This window comes from Mytilus galloprovincialis, chromosome 1 (genome assembly GCF_965363235.1).
Source record: "Mytilus galloprovincialis chromosome 1, xbMytGall1.hap1.1, whole genome shotgun sequence".
Lineage (NCBI taxonomy): Eukaryota > Metazoa > Mollusca > Bivalvia > Mytilida > Mytilidae > Mytilus > Mytilus galloprovincialis.
This window is the reverse complement of record NC_134838.1, coordinates 26767073-26779899: the sequence shown is the minus strand read 5'-3', so window position 1 is coordinate 26779899 and position 12827 is coordinate 26767073. Positions and strand designations below refer to the sequence as shown.

At 31.3% G+C, this 12827-nt stretch overlaps 2 protein-coding genes across 4 annotated transcripts; both read left to right on the top strand.

Moving 5' to 3' along the window:
• Window positions 1–1078: 1078 nt before the first annotated feature.
• On the top strand, window positions 1079–8016 carry LOC143070826 (uncharacterized). 3 transcript variants are annotated; one of them, XM_076244964.1, is made up of 4 exons: window positions 1079–1285; window positions 3648–3839; window positions 4714–4800; window positions 7181–8016. In XM_076244964.1, exons 2-4 carry the CDS (start codon window positions 3650–3652, stop codon window positions 7999–8001), a joined length of 1098 nt encoding a protein of 365 aa, XP_076101079.1. In that variant the 5' UTR covers window positions 1079–1285; window positions 3648–3649; the 3' UTR covers window positions 8002–8016. The 3 variants fall into 3 exon arrangements, with proteins under 3 accessions (XP_076101079.1, XP_076101069.1, XP_076101075.1); XM_076244954.1 differs by lacking the exon at window positions 1079–1285 and adding an exon at window positions 1293–1901; XM_076244960.1 differs by lacking the exon at window positions 1079–1285 and adding an exon at window positions 1935–2010.
• Window positions 8017–8479: 463 nt separating this feature from the next.
• On the top strand, window positions 8480–11181 carry LOC143063973 (uncharacterized). The gene is made up of 3 exons (XM_076236451.1): window positions 8480–8632; window positions 9195–9311; window positions 10385–11181. The coding sequence occupies exons 1-3, from the start codon at window positions 8593–8595 to the stop codon at window positions 11179–11181; spliced, it is 954 nt and encodes a 317-aa protein (XP_076092566.1). The 5' UTR covers window positions 8480–8592.
• The last annotated feature ends 1646 nt before the right edge of the window (window positions 11182–12827 follow it).

Here is a 12827-nt window from a genome sequence, read left to right as displayed (position 1 = left end):
AAAGGAACATCGCCGTCTTAAAAATTCTACAGGTACAGCAAAATTTACTAATAAAATCTTTATATCCATGAAATAATTTAGTAACAAAATAAATGTTCATTTTGTATCATTAATGACAGAGGAATTATATGGGCTTTTTCAGTACCTAACGCTGGAATCGATAAAATGTCATTAACGAAAACGATCGTTATGTTTATGAGAAAAACAAAGGGACTATGTTAAAGTTAGATGAGACATTTGAGTGTATACTTTTTATTAAATTTTATAATAATTATGGTCATATCGTTTTTCCCAACTAAATTAAATATATGATATCATGCAACTAAAAAGGTACCAACAAATAAACTAAAATCATAATATACACACCTATAGAACTTACCGACTGTGTCTTGACAGCGAGTATTTATTTTGTGTCAATAATACGTGATTTAAAGAGATGTGTTAAACTTTATCATCCATTAAAACACAAGTGTCAAATGTACAACATATCCTTAATGATGCGTTTATCTAATATCCTATGGTATTGCGTATATTTATGTTCTAGTTTCCCTTGTTTAACTGAGCATGTACTGTTTAGGTGTAAACAACTGCTTATTTTCTGACGCCTTCTATATAACCCAATCTGTATTCTCTACCACCTGGATGCCATGTAAATTTAAATTAATCGCTTTTGGTTTTGACATTATATTAAAATATATTGTTTAAATTAAAGCTTTATTTGATGGTATATTATGTAAGGGATATAAGCCAATAACAGTCCATTCTGTAAATTAGTGGACCTGTTCATAATTTTACAGAATGGATTCTGAGAGGCTTATATCTTTCTAAAATCACTGTTAAGGGGGCTCACGGGTTTAAATTTTCGCGCCCACTGCGCAACAAGTTGCGCATAGTTACGGTATCCATGACGGAAACCGGCCAGTTGTCACAACAATTCATACATTATTATTTAGAGTATTAAAAATAGTTTTGAACCAATAAAACATTTGTTTATTTATACAATATCTTACCTTACGTTTATTTATATTTATTTTTATCTCATGAGTTATTTTGTTATTAAATATTGCCCTTCCGGTTTTATAAATATGTAAACAAGGAAGTCAAAAACGAAAGTTATTAATGTAGTTTGTACTATTCAGGCGGTTATTGTAGACTAAGAAATAATAAACGGAAACGACGGAATCTGGTGAATATTTCGGTGTTTTTATATGTCTTGTATATGCTGTTTCACCTACGAAATGAACCAGCCAAAGTCCTGTGCACCTGAAAGAACTCGAGACAAATGGTAAGTAAAATAAATCGGAACAACCGTAAACTATATTATAACCAGAATATCGTCTGCTGTAGGAGTATGTCTGTAATAAGAAATGAGCGAGGGAAGTTTTCAAAGAATAAACAAATACAGAAAACTAAAAGGGTAGAAAACTTGGTTTACAACCGACCAAATTGTGTAACACAAACTGTTGAAGATGAAGTTGATATACATGTTGTCCCTGATATTTCTATCGACCATCCTTACGTCAAAGAAACCACAACCACTAACTGTTCTGATCCTTTTTTCCAAAATGAAATCGTTATAGATTCGGCAGAAAATGATTACAATGTAGATTTTGACTTAGACTTCACATACATTCCATCAGATCTTGTTGATTTAAGTTATTGCCGTTTTGTGGTAGAACTTGATGTCCTTGCCAAACAATTACAACAATGCACTAAGTGTTGTACTCCTTTGCACCTGCACAACTCACTTGGAGTCAGACCCCTTGGCTTGTCAGGAATATTGTTTGTTCAGTGTACTGAATGTGGAAATGTTGACAGAATCAAATTGGGCAAAACTCACTATCGCACTGAAGTGAAAAGAGGAAATGGTATTTTTGATATAAATACTAAAGTGGCTACAGGTACTTCAATATGTTACTCTTTTATTATCTTTTCCAATTATAAATGACTACCAATTATTGCATTGAGCCAGTCATATGGAGACTTTCCCTGAAATAATCATGTGTACATGTATGTATTATAATTAGAGATTGTACTTTTGGTATAGGTATGTTGTAGCTACATGTAGTCATTTCTTACAAAAACTTTTTGTCCACTATGGGCGGTATAAGGTCCGTTTGTCCTGATAACATGTTCGTCTGCAGTGAGTTTGTTCGCCCATACATATAAAAGTAGATGATGTGGAATATATGATTGCCAATGAGACAAATCTCCACAATAGACCAAAATTACTCTAAAATTAACAACTATAGGTCACCATATACAGCCTTCAACAATAAGCAAAGCCCATATCTCATAGTCAGCAGAGTCCACTGGCCCTTGTTTTGTTCTCTTTACTATAAAATAATATATATCAAGAATACATGTACATGTATTAAAGTTTAATAAATTTAATCAGATATTTATATATGATATTATCATATATATTCTAGATATGTATGGAAACACATGAGAATGTTTAAAAGTTGATAGCTTGTTTTGAAGCATGCATGGTTCAATGAGATAATGATTCTTACTGACTGATTTAATTCTTGTCCTTGATGGATTAATAATTTTTTTGAAAAAGTAGCCTGGTAATACTAACAATGATGTACACATTTTAGATCATGAAAAGAATTTACAATATAAAAAAGAGGACGTGGTATGATTGCCAATAGGACAACTCTGCACAAAAGACGGTTAGAGACCAAAAGACACAGAAATTAACAACTATAGGTCACGGTATGGCCTTCAACAATAAATTAAGCCAATACCTCATAGTCAGATATATAAAAGCCCTTGAAATGAAAATGTCAACAAGAAAACTAACAGCCTAATTTCTGTGCGAAAAATTAAAGAAAAACAAATATGTAACCCATAAACAAACAACAATTACTGAATTACAGGCTCCTGACTTGGGACAGGCATATACAAACAGAAACATTTTTATTTATTATCTATACAGTACTCACAAATTGACTGACTATTTTTTTTTCCGGTTAACAAATACATGTATCAATAAATACATATTCTACTATGCACCTCAAAAAGAAAGTAATAAATTAGTTGAGATTCAGTAAAATTTTCAACACTCTTTAACCTAATCTGTTCAGATAATAAACAGTATGCACTTGACACCAATGCGAAAATTAATAAAATCAGGGCTAATAGAAATTTGGTAAATGGTTTTCATTCTCCACTTTAAGATTAAAGGTATAAAATATGGAAAGTTCTTTTGTACTGGTCAGGGTAAGAAAGTTTTTTTCCATATTCTAAACTATTTTTTCACAATGACTGTTTACCTTATAAATTTTCCAAGGAATTAAATCACGCCTGTGCGTTTAAACATGCAAGAATGCCAGATTGAACTAGCAGAAATTGACAGATTCTGCTAATACATGTAATAGTTTCACCAAAATTAGTCATTAATGTGTAGTATCAAACAAAATTGCATTTCCGGCATGTAAATAAAAACCATCTATTTTTTCATGAGAATGGATGAAGAAGATAATTATTTCTGAAAATGTTGCTTTTAGTATGATTACTACATGTATTACTAAAATGTATTTCAGTATATGTATTAATAAATACCATATTGAACAAATAAGTATTTGAAGTCAAATCCATTTTATTAAATTTAGATGCTTATTTTAACATAAAATTTTCAGGGATGATTCATGCTGGAATTGGGGAGACCCAATTAAACAATCTGCTAGCAGCAATGAATTTACATTGTATAAACTCCAAGACCCTGAAGGACAGAGAAATTGAGATTGGTGAGGTGATGGAATGTAGTGCAGAGGCCTCAGAAAGGAAGTTTTTGTTAGAGGAAGCTGTTGAAGCTATTTCACTTAATGAAGGTTAGATCACACGACTATATAAAAATACATATAAATGCAGCTTTCACAATAGTTTTGTTCTGGTGAGAATTCCTCCATCATTAAATATTTTTTCATGTAGATCACTGGCTATAATTACTATAAAGATTAAATTTAGAAATGTTATTTTTATATTGAAAATAAAAGGATATGTTTTTTAAATGCATTTGTTTTTCGGCAAAAGTTAAAATAACATGAATTTACCTGGAAAGCATTTCTTTAACATATATTATTTATTCAACTGAATGGAGGAAAAACATTTAAAAAGAAATGTTATGAGTAACTTTGAGTTTTTTATATTGTACATGAGTATTTTAGGATTGTTTCAACTTATAAACAGCTGGTTACAGTATATGAAATAACATACATGTGTCAGCTTGTACACTTCATAAAACCTCAAACTTTTTTTTCTCAAACAAAGCAACTTTTATTCAATAAATATCACATTTAATATGTAAATCTCGTCTGAAACCTTAGCTCCCTATCTGTTGCACCGGCATTATCAATGACAAAATTCAAGTTGGACTTAACAGTTTTTGCAAGTCTTAAAAAATTCTTTGTTTTGCCACATATACATGTATGATGTTCAAAATTGGACATCTGACTGGAAGTTAGAAAAGATATTCGGTGCAGACTGTATCTGTCTCAGAACATGTTGTGCTGAAGTTACAAGTATGTATCACTAGTTATCTTGATAGAAAACTATCAAATCAACTCTTCAAATGCAATACTAATTATCAGCCATACATGTGAAAATGTTAATTAATGTTGCTACATTTAAACTGGACATTATTTCTAAAAAGTGCATTTTCAAATTTCAAATTTATCAATATTAAACTGGTTCATTTTCTTTCAGATAGTCAACAACAAGAGGGTATACATGCATCAACAGACACATGCTGGCAAAAAAAGGGTTCTGGAAGAGCATATAATAGTTTATCAGGTTTGTTTTGATAAAAAAAATTACTATAATATCATTATGCCTGTAAATATAAAGGTTTGATTCTATGAAATACGAAAGATATGTTTTTAACAGGGTATGGAATTTCCTTGTCTGTTTAATGTTGACTAAACAAAGGAGTAGGTCCGGTAAGGACCGATTTTGGCCTCAAATTTCAGTTTCATCTGACGAAAGATTTTGACCACTTTTTAAACACTTAAGTGTCTTTTTCATTTGATTCAAATATTTTTTGTGAAAGATTTTAACTCATTAAGTCATAAAAAATGATCCGATTCAAGCTTAAATATGAAAAACCTACCAAATATGCGAAAAAATGTCACTTTTCAGATAGTTTTTGTCAAAAATGAAAGTGGCCGCATCCGTGTTCATCCTCAATCTTTATATATGTTATGTATTATCATCAAATACAACTTCCATTTAAATATTTTGGATGAACACGAATGCGGCCACTTTCGTTTAACACGGAAACCGTCTAAAATTTAACTAAAATGCTTGAATTTTGATGATTTCAGTAATTTAGCATGACTTAATGGTGCTAGTTCTCAATATATGTGCATTACATTGCCAAAAACAGCCAATATTTATGTAGCAGAACCATTCTACTATCCAATAAATAACTAAAAGTTACATTTTCAGAATTTTGTAAAACTGCTATATTTTGGGGCCAAAAAGGGCTCTTACCGGACCTACTCCTTTTGCCTAGATGCACATGAAAATAAATAAATTTGGTGTTTTTACTGTCTTCTGATTGGTCAAAATTATAAGTTTTATTTTCAATGTTGTCAATCTTAATGGCGACCCGCCCACTCTGACGTTGTGTATTCATATGCAACCATGTGTGTACGTTGTTATTGTTAATATAAATAATATAAAAAGTGCTTTGAGCCATATTTTTGATAGAAATTTATTTATAATGAATGGCAATAATTTATTTTGCATTTATTGACGCATAAAATAAATTTTTGCCTCTTCACATTTTGCATAATCCGCTTTCCATTAAATAAATATTATACCTGCCCTACTACATAAAGCTAATTCTCTTTTTGGCAAGATTCCCTTGTCTTGGCCACTCACAACAAGTACAAAAGGGTATGGAATAAGGGGAGGGGGTTATCAAATGTTTCCGTTGTCTGTTCTGTAAGTCCTCAAGTTTGCATTAACTTTATTTTATAAAACTGATACATGATGCTTATTACCATGAAACAAAGATCAAGTTCAGTCATTTTTTATACGACAGCAATTTTTTTTATTTTGTGGTCGTATATTGGTATCATGTTGTCGTCCGAATACTTTTGGTTTTCGCACTATAACTTTAGTTTAATATAAGAAAATAGAAACCTATGAAATTTTGACACAAGGTTTATGAACACAAAAGGAAGGTTGGCATTGATTTTAGGAGTTGGTATCCCAACAGTTGAGGAATTGGGGGCCAAAAAGGGGCCCAAATAAGCATTTTTCTTGGTTTTCGCACCATAACTTTAGTATAAGCAAATAGAAATCTATGAAATTTGGGCTGTTGTCTCTTTGACACATTCCCCATTTCCATTCTCAATTTTATATTTTTGATTTTCACAAAAAATTGAATCCTTTGGGTTCTTTGATATGCTGAATCTAAAAATGTACTTAGATTTTTGATTATTGGCCCAGTTTTCAAGTTGGTCCAAATCCGGGTCCAAAATCAATCTTTGTTTAATTACATCAAAAATTGAATAAATGGGGTTCTTTGATATGCCGAATGTAACTGTGTATGTAGATTCTTAATTTTTGGTCCTGTTTTCAAATTAATCTACATTAAGGTCCAAAGGGTCCAAAATTAAACTTAGTTTGATTTCGACAAAAATTGAATCCTTTGGGTTCTTTGATATGCTGAATCTAAAAATGTACATAGATTTTTGATTATTGACCAAGTTTTCAAGTCGGGGTTCAAATCAGGGTCCAAAATTAAACTTTGTTTGATTTCATCAAAAATTGAATAATTGCGGTTCTTTGATATGCCAAATCTAACTGTGTATGTAGATTTTTAATTTTTGGTCCTGTTTTCAAATTGGTCTACATTAAGGTCCAAAGGGTCCAAAATTAAACTAAGTTTGATTTTTACAAAAATTAAATTCTTGGGCTTCTTTGATATGCTGAATCTAAACATGGATCCTTTTTTGATAAAATCTGGCTCTTACTATACAGATTTTAAATAAGACAGATATTTTTTTATGTTCAAATAATGTTATGATGATGTCTGTGTGGTTGTTCAAAGAAGTTTGAGTTTCTCTTTACTGATTTTAACAATTTGATATGTTCCCACTTCTTTGTTACAGCTTAGTGACTTATATGACTATTTACATATATGTATTTATTTTGATTTCAGGAGTAGCATCACTTATTGGACAGAAGACTGGGAAAGTTCTGCATCATACCATGAGATCTGGGGATTGCAGAGTATGCAGCATAGCAAACAGAAAAGGAGAAGTACCCAGAAAACATAAGTGCTCTAAAAACTGGACTGGATCAGCAAAAGCAATGGAGCCTGACATGGTTGTCCAGATGATCCGTGATTTGAAGGAACAAAATGTCCCAATATCAGAACTTGCTGGGGATGATGATTCAACTGGATACAACAGAGCCATTAAGGAAATGCCGGATCTTCATATGGAGAAAACTAGTGATCGCAATCATGTAACCAAAAATATCGTCAACAAATTATACAGCATGAAGCCAAAGCATAAGGAATTATCTGTAATGGTGATAAATGCTATTACCAGAAACTTTGCCTACATGGTTGACCAAAATAAGGGAAACCAAACTGGAATAGAAAATGGGTTAAGGGCGTCGATTGATCACATTTTTGGTAAACATGCACACTGTGTGCAAAGTTGGTGTGGCTACTTAAAAGACAAAACCACCTACAAACATTCAAGCCTTCCACATGGCAAAGATTTAAAATCTTTGGACTTGAAGTCTGATCTTGAAAAACTGTTCTTGGATAAATTGGTGCCAAACTCAAAGAAACTGGCAAATCTAGCAAGTTCTCAAGCTAATGAGAGTTTGAATATGACCATAGCTACTAAAGCACCAAAATACAAACATTACTCTGCCTCATCCAGCTTAAGCTACAGAGTTAGTTCAGCAGTTCTACAGAAAAATGAAGGCTATAGCTATGTGTCTGAGGTTAGTGTAAAATATGGTTAATATTATGTGCATAAGCAAATTTAGTGTAAATGTAAAATAGCAATATAGAAAATTACAAATATACATTTACACCTAACTATAAGACCTTCAACAATGAAAAGTGTCTACAATTTTGGAATAACAAGATGTTGATCACTAAGATTCTAAAAAAACTGTGAACCAAAGATCTTCAATAACAATTAAATTACAAAAATAAAATTAGACTTGAAAACACAACAACTGGGCAAGGTTCATGAATAAGTGCAAATTCATAATTCAAATTTACCTCCCTGCTTTCAAGTAAAGCATTGATTGTATAAGCTACAAACGTTTACTCCTCTATCTATCTTATATTTGCCAATATTCTGTTGTACATGTTGTATCATATCAGACTGGCTTAGCCACTAAATGTTTCCCCTTTCCATCAAATGTTAAATGTTAAACTTATTACAGGTACATGGATCATCTGGATTATCACCTGGTACTGAAACATTGAAGAGATCATTGAAATTAAGCAGAAAGAGAGACAGAAAGTCAACTGTTTCGAAGACAAGAGAGGGAAAAAAACAACGTCTGCTTCTGAAGAAGAAAAGAAGTTCCAAGAATTCTGGAATGGAAGTCAGAGAAGGAAAAACTTACGAAAGTGAAATAGGTGATTATTTTACATACTGAGTTATTTTTGGTATCATCTACCATGAACAAGTACATGTAATTTTACACTTACATTGACATTGTCATCATCTCATGACATATCATTGTTTGGATGTTAATTTGCTTAATTGGACTTGCTTTTACTAATAGATAGTTTAATATGTGTTTTGAGTTTTTTCACTTAAATTATTATATTAAGATGATCTGATAACTGATAAGTACATAACCTAGATACATTTATTTGAAATTAAAAAAAAATATCTAGCTTTTTTTGTGGTCAAAATTCAGTAAAACCTGCCTGTTGCAAATACATGTATCCACCATCAAATGGTTAAAAAAAAATCACATTACAATATTGTGTAATTTTATAATACAACTGTCTTTTGACTGTATTGGATAAAATGTTTAGATTTCAGAAACAGCAGAAAAAAAAAGTTAGGAAACTGCTGGTAATATACACTTTTAAGTGTCTCTGATGTCATCATTCTAACAACTGATTCAATGTCAATGTCATCTTATCATGTGATCAATTTTATACTTCATGCATACAATTTTTGTTCTAGGACTGGAACATCCAGATCAAGAAAAAATTCCTGAAGTTATGGAAATAGACAAATTTGACAAAGAAGCAATTACAGTTGCACCTTTGTTGGTGTTTGACTTAGAAACCACAGGCCTTAGTAAGTTTTAACTTTCATTGTTTACGTCTGTTTACAGGACGTATTGTGGTATACCATTGTCCATCTGTCCAGTCTGTCTGTAATCAACATGTTGGACATGAACTAAAAAGGGCTTGCACCAATTTGCATAAAACTTTGGTTAATTGCTTATATCTTATGAAGTAAGCTCCTTTTAGAATTCTAAAAAATTCAGATTTTACATTTTTGAGTAATGGGGTTTTATTTATTAAAAAAGGAAATTTCCAGTTCTCGGATAATTACCTAAAAAACTTAATTTACATAGATAAAGGGCCCTCTTATCTTAATTTGGGAAAAATTGATTTACCTCTATGGATATATGTAAAATCGATTTTGAATTAAGAAAACTTGCAGCAATGTTGACCCCAACCCCACTCCACCTTCCACCCCACCATCAAACTATTTGAATTGAGTTTTTTATCCTACATCGATCTTCTGATGTCGTCCCTAATTAAATTCATATAACCAATTTCATGTTCTTTGACTTCATTTATTCAGAAACCTATAATATGTCAAATATTTAATTACAATCCAAATTTAGACCTGAATCAAGCTTTAAGAGAGTCCATTTTTGTCCAAATTGTTCAGATTTGGACCTCTGCAGGCATATCCAGCTGTACCCATGAATGTTATGACTATAACATGAATAGAAAAAAGCTAAAATTTAAGTTGTTGGATGGTAGTCTTGTGTTGTATTGTATTGCTATGCAAGTAATTGTATGTCCATCTCAAATTAAAAATATTGAATGACCTGTAACTAACTCATGAATGTTGTTTTTATACTGTGTTTAAAATTACATATTAAAGTAGAGACATTCAAATATGCATAGTAAATTATGATTCCAACTTCTCTTGCATGCAATGTCACAAGCAAAATAATATTATTATGCAACAAAAATGATTTCAGGGACAGAGAGTTTTTTTTTATAGCTTTAAGGTTAAACCCGAAGGTGGCATGAGACTTTATACAATCATTGATGATGAAACAAAAGTTTATTGAACCCCTGAATCAATCCTGTAATAGTACCTATTGCATTATAATTTCTTTTTTTCAGGTAGATCATCTGATATTATACAACTTGCAGCTTGTTCAAAAGACAGCACTTTTGATACCTACATCTTACCAAGCCAACCAATATCAAAAGAAGCCACCAACATCACAAAGATCACAGTGCGTGGAAACAATATGCTGTACAATTCAAAACCAGTCAACTTTAAATATCCACATCAAGCTCTTACTGATTTCATTACATTTCTGTCAGAATTTTCATGTAAACCAATTCGTGTTGGATACAATATCAAGAGATTTGACTGTCATATTTTGTACAATGCCTTAAGATTTTATAACATGTACTCAGAATTTTGTAGCCATATAATTGGATTTGTAGATAGTTTGGATGTATTTAAACATGTTGTTCCTGGACTAAGTTCTTATAGTCAGACAAATCTTGTTGACACACTTCTTGATGAAACCTATGCTGCTCATAATGCCTTAGAGGACACTAGACTATTATTTAGATTAATCACTTGTACATCACAAGGAAATGTTATATCTGATAACATCACAGATTTTATTTTTTCTTCCAACTATCCACATAACTGCCACATGCATCAAGATAATTTAACAACTTTTAGTGAGGCTATTAACTGTAAAGCTTTATCTAAAGCCACAGCTTTGAAAGCTGCACGTTCTAATTTAAGGTTGTGTCATTTAAAATTATCTATTGAAAGAAATGGATTAGATGGTTTACGCGCACTGTTGTCCGAACTTACGAATCAAGGAAAAGTGCGTGTAACCAGTTGTAAAAAGATTATTCAAAAGATGTATGACTTTTTGACTCCTGAAAGTTAAGGTGGCTTGGGCAATTTTAAACTTACTATGATAAAAATTGCTTTTTTAAATATTTTTAAATTCTAAGTGATATATTTATATATATATATAATAGGTGCATTGTTCATTTATGCTCACAATCACTCCTTATAAGAAGTATACACTTTTTTTGTTTTAAACTTATTAGAAAAATAGATTTATTGATGAATAAAACTAAAAACAGACCTGACCTACAAAAATTTCCAAAATATTTGGTCTAATAGTTTATCAGTATTTATGATTATAAACCAGATATAAGGGAATGCATAACAGCTTTGATAAAAACAATAATGTCGAATTTTTTGGCCAAAACTTTTTTTTGTCCTAAGCCACCTTACATATATATTAACATAAATATTGTGTGTGTTGTTCTTTCTGATTAGATGATATCTTGAATTCCATGTATCATTATAACAAATATCATCACTTTTGTTATGAATAAACAAAAATGAAAATAAAAGAAGGGAAATAAAATATATGTGTGCTTCCTATTTCTTTGTAAAAAAAAAGGGTTGTATCTATTTTTGAACAATAATTCTAAATCCTTTTCACAGTCTTGATTCCATAAATATAAGTTTCAACAGAAAAGTTTTAATATCAGTTTGTTTGAAAAATAGAACAAATTTTACAAAATGCTGAGAACTTTCAGGCTTGAAAGGGTTCATCATAGATTGGTTAAGAAATCCGAAACACACACATATTTTTATATGGCCTCACTTTAAAATTGGAATGTGGTTTGTTATTTATTATTTGTGCATGATATAACTGGACATCAATTGTGTTATTTCAGCAGAACTGAATAATTTTGTTTGTCTATTTATCTTAAAAGTTGTGAATAACAAAGTGTCACAAAATGCGTTTAGAAACATAGCAGAGCACATACCAAAGGAAAAAAGGCAAGCAAAAAAAATAAAAGTGCAAGGTACAGTAAGAATATCACTAAAACAGGGGTTGTACTTAGATGCTCTGGAAGGATGAGCAGTTCCTGCTTTTTACAAGTCAGCATATGTCCTTCAACAATGAGCAAAGACCATTCTGCATGGTCAGCTCAAAAATGGCCATGAAATGATGAATGAGAAAACTAACAGCCTTATTTAAGTACAAAATTGAACAAATACAAATGAGTAACACATCAACGAACGACAACCACTTAAAAACAGGCTCCTGACTTAATTCATTAGTTGTTTTGGATCAGGCTGACCAGTTAAGAACTTCCAGATGGTCAGCTTCAGTTGAACCATAGCAATAGTGTACATTGCATGAAGGTTAAGTATTACAAGATCTATATACTTGCTATCATTTTTTTTATCAAAATTAGAATACAAATAGTGGAGGTCCCTGTGGTCTTTTGTAGATGAGCTATGGTCTAGAAAACTGAATAATCAGTGCAAGTCATCTTTCTGAGAGAGTGTGTATGGTATTTTTTTTTAGCCTACGACTTCAATATTTTAGAAGATGGAAGACCTGAATGCTCTATACGTCGTATATAGATGTCTAATATTATGAAGTTTCCGGCTGTCACATGTCCAAAGTCCTTGACCTCATTTTCATGGTTGAGTGACTTAACCTTTTTCTATTAATTTTTTTGTAATGTTTATTTGCTCTTATTAATATGATTATTAGAATAT

Excerpts from the sequence above, each read along its gene's own strand:
- LOC143063973 (XM_076236451.1), top strand. The coding sequence starts at position 8,593 with ATGGAAGTCAGAGAAGGAAAAACTTACGAAAGTGAAATAG. Across the intron at positions 8,633-9,194 it reads AACTTACGAAAGTGAAATAG|GACTGGAACATCCAGATCAA; the intron begins GTGATTATTTTA and ends TTTTTGTTCTAG. Across the intron at positions 9,312-10,384 it reads CTTAGAAACCACAGGCCTTA|GTAGATCATCTGATATTATA; the intron begins GTAAGTTTTAAC and ends TCTTTTTTTCAG.
- LOC143070826 (XM_076244954.1), top strand. The coding sequence starts at position 1,352 with ATGTCTGTAATAAGAAATGAGCGAGGGAAGTTTTCAAAGAATAAACAA. Across the intron at positions 1,902-3,647 it reads AAATACTAAAGTGGCTACAG|GGATGATTCATGCTGGAATT; the intron begins GTACTTCAATAT and ends TAAAATTTTCAG. Across the intron at positions 3,840-4,713 it reads AGCTATTTCACTTAATGAAG|ATAGTCAACAACAAGAGGGT; the intron begins GTTAGATCACAC and ends ATTTTCTTTCAG.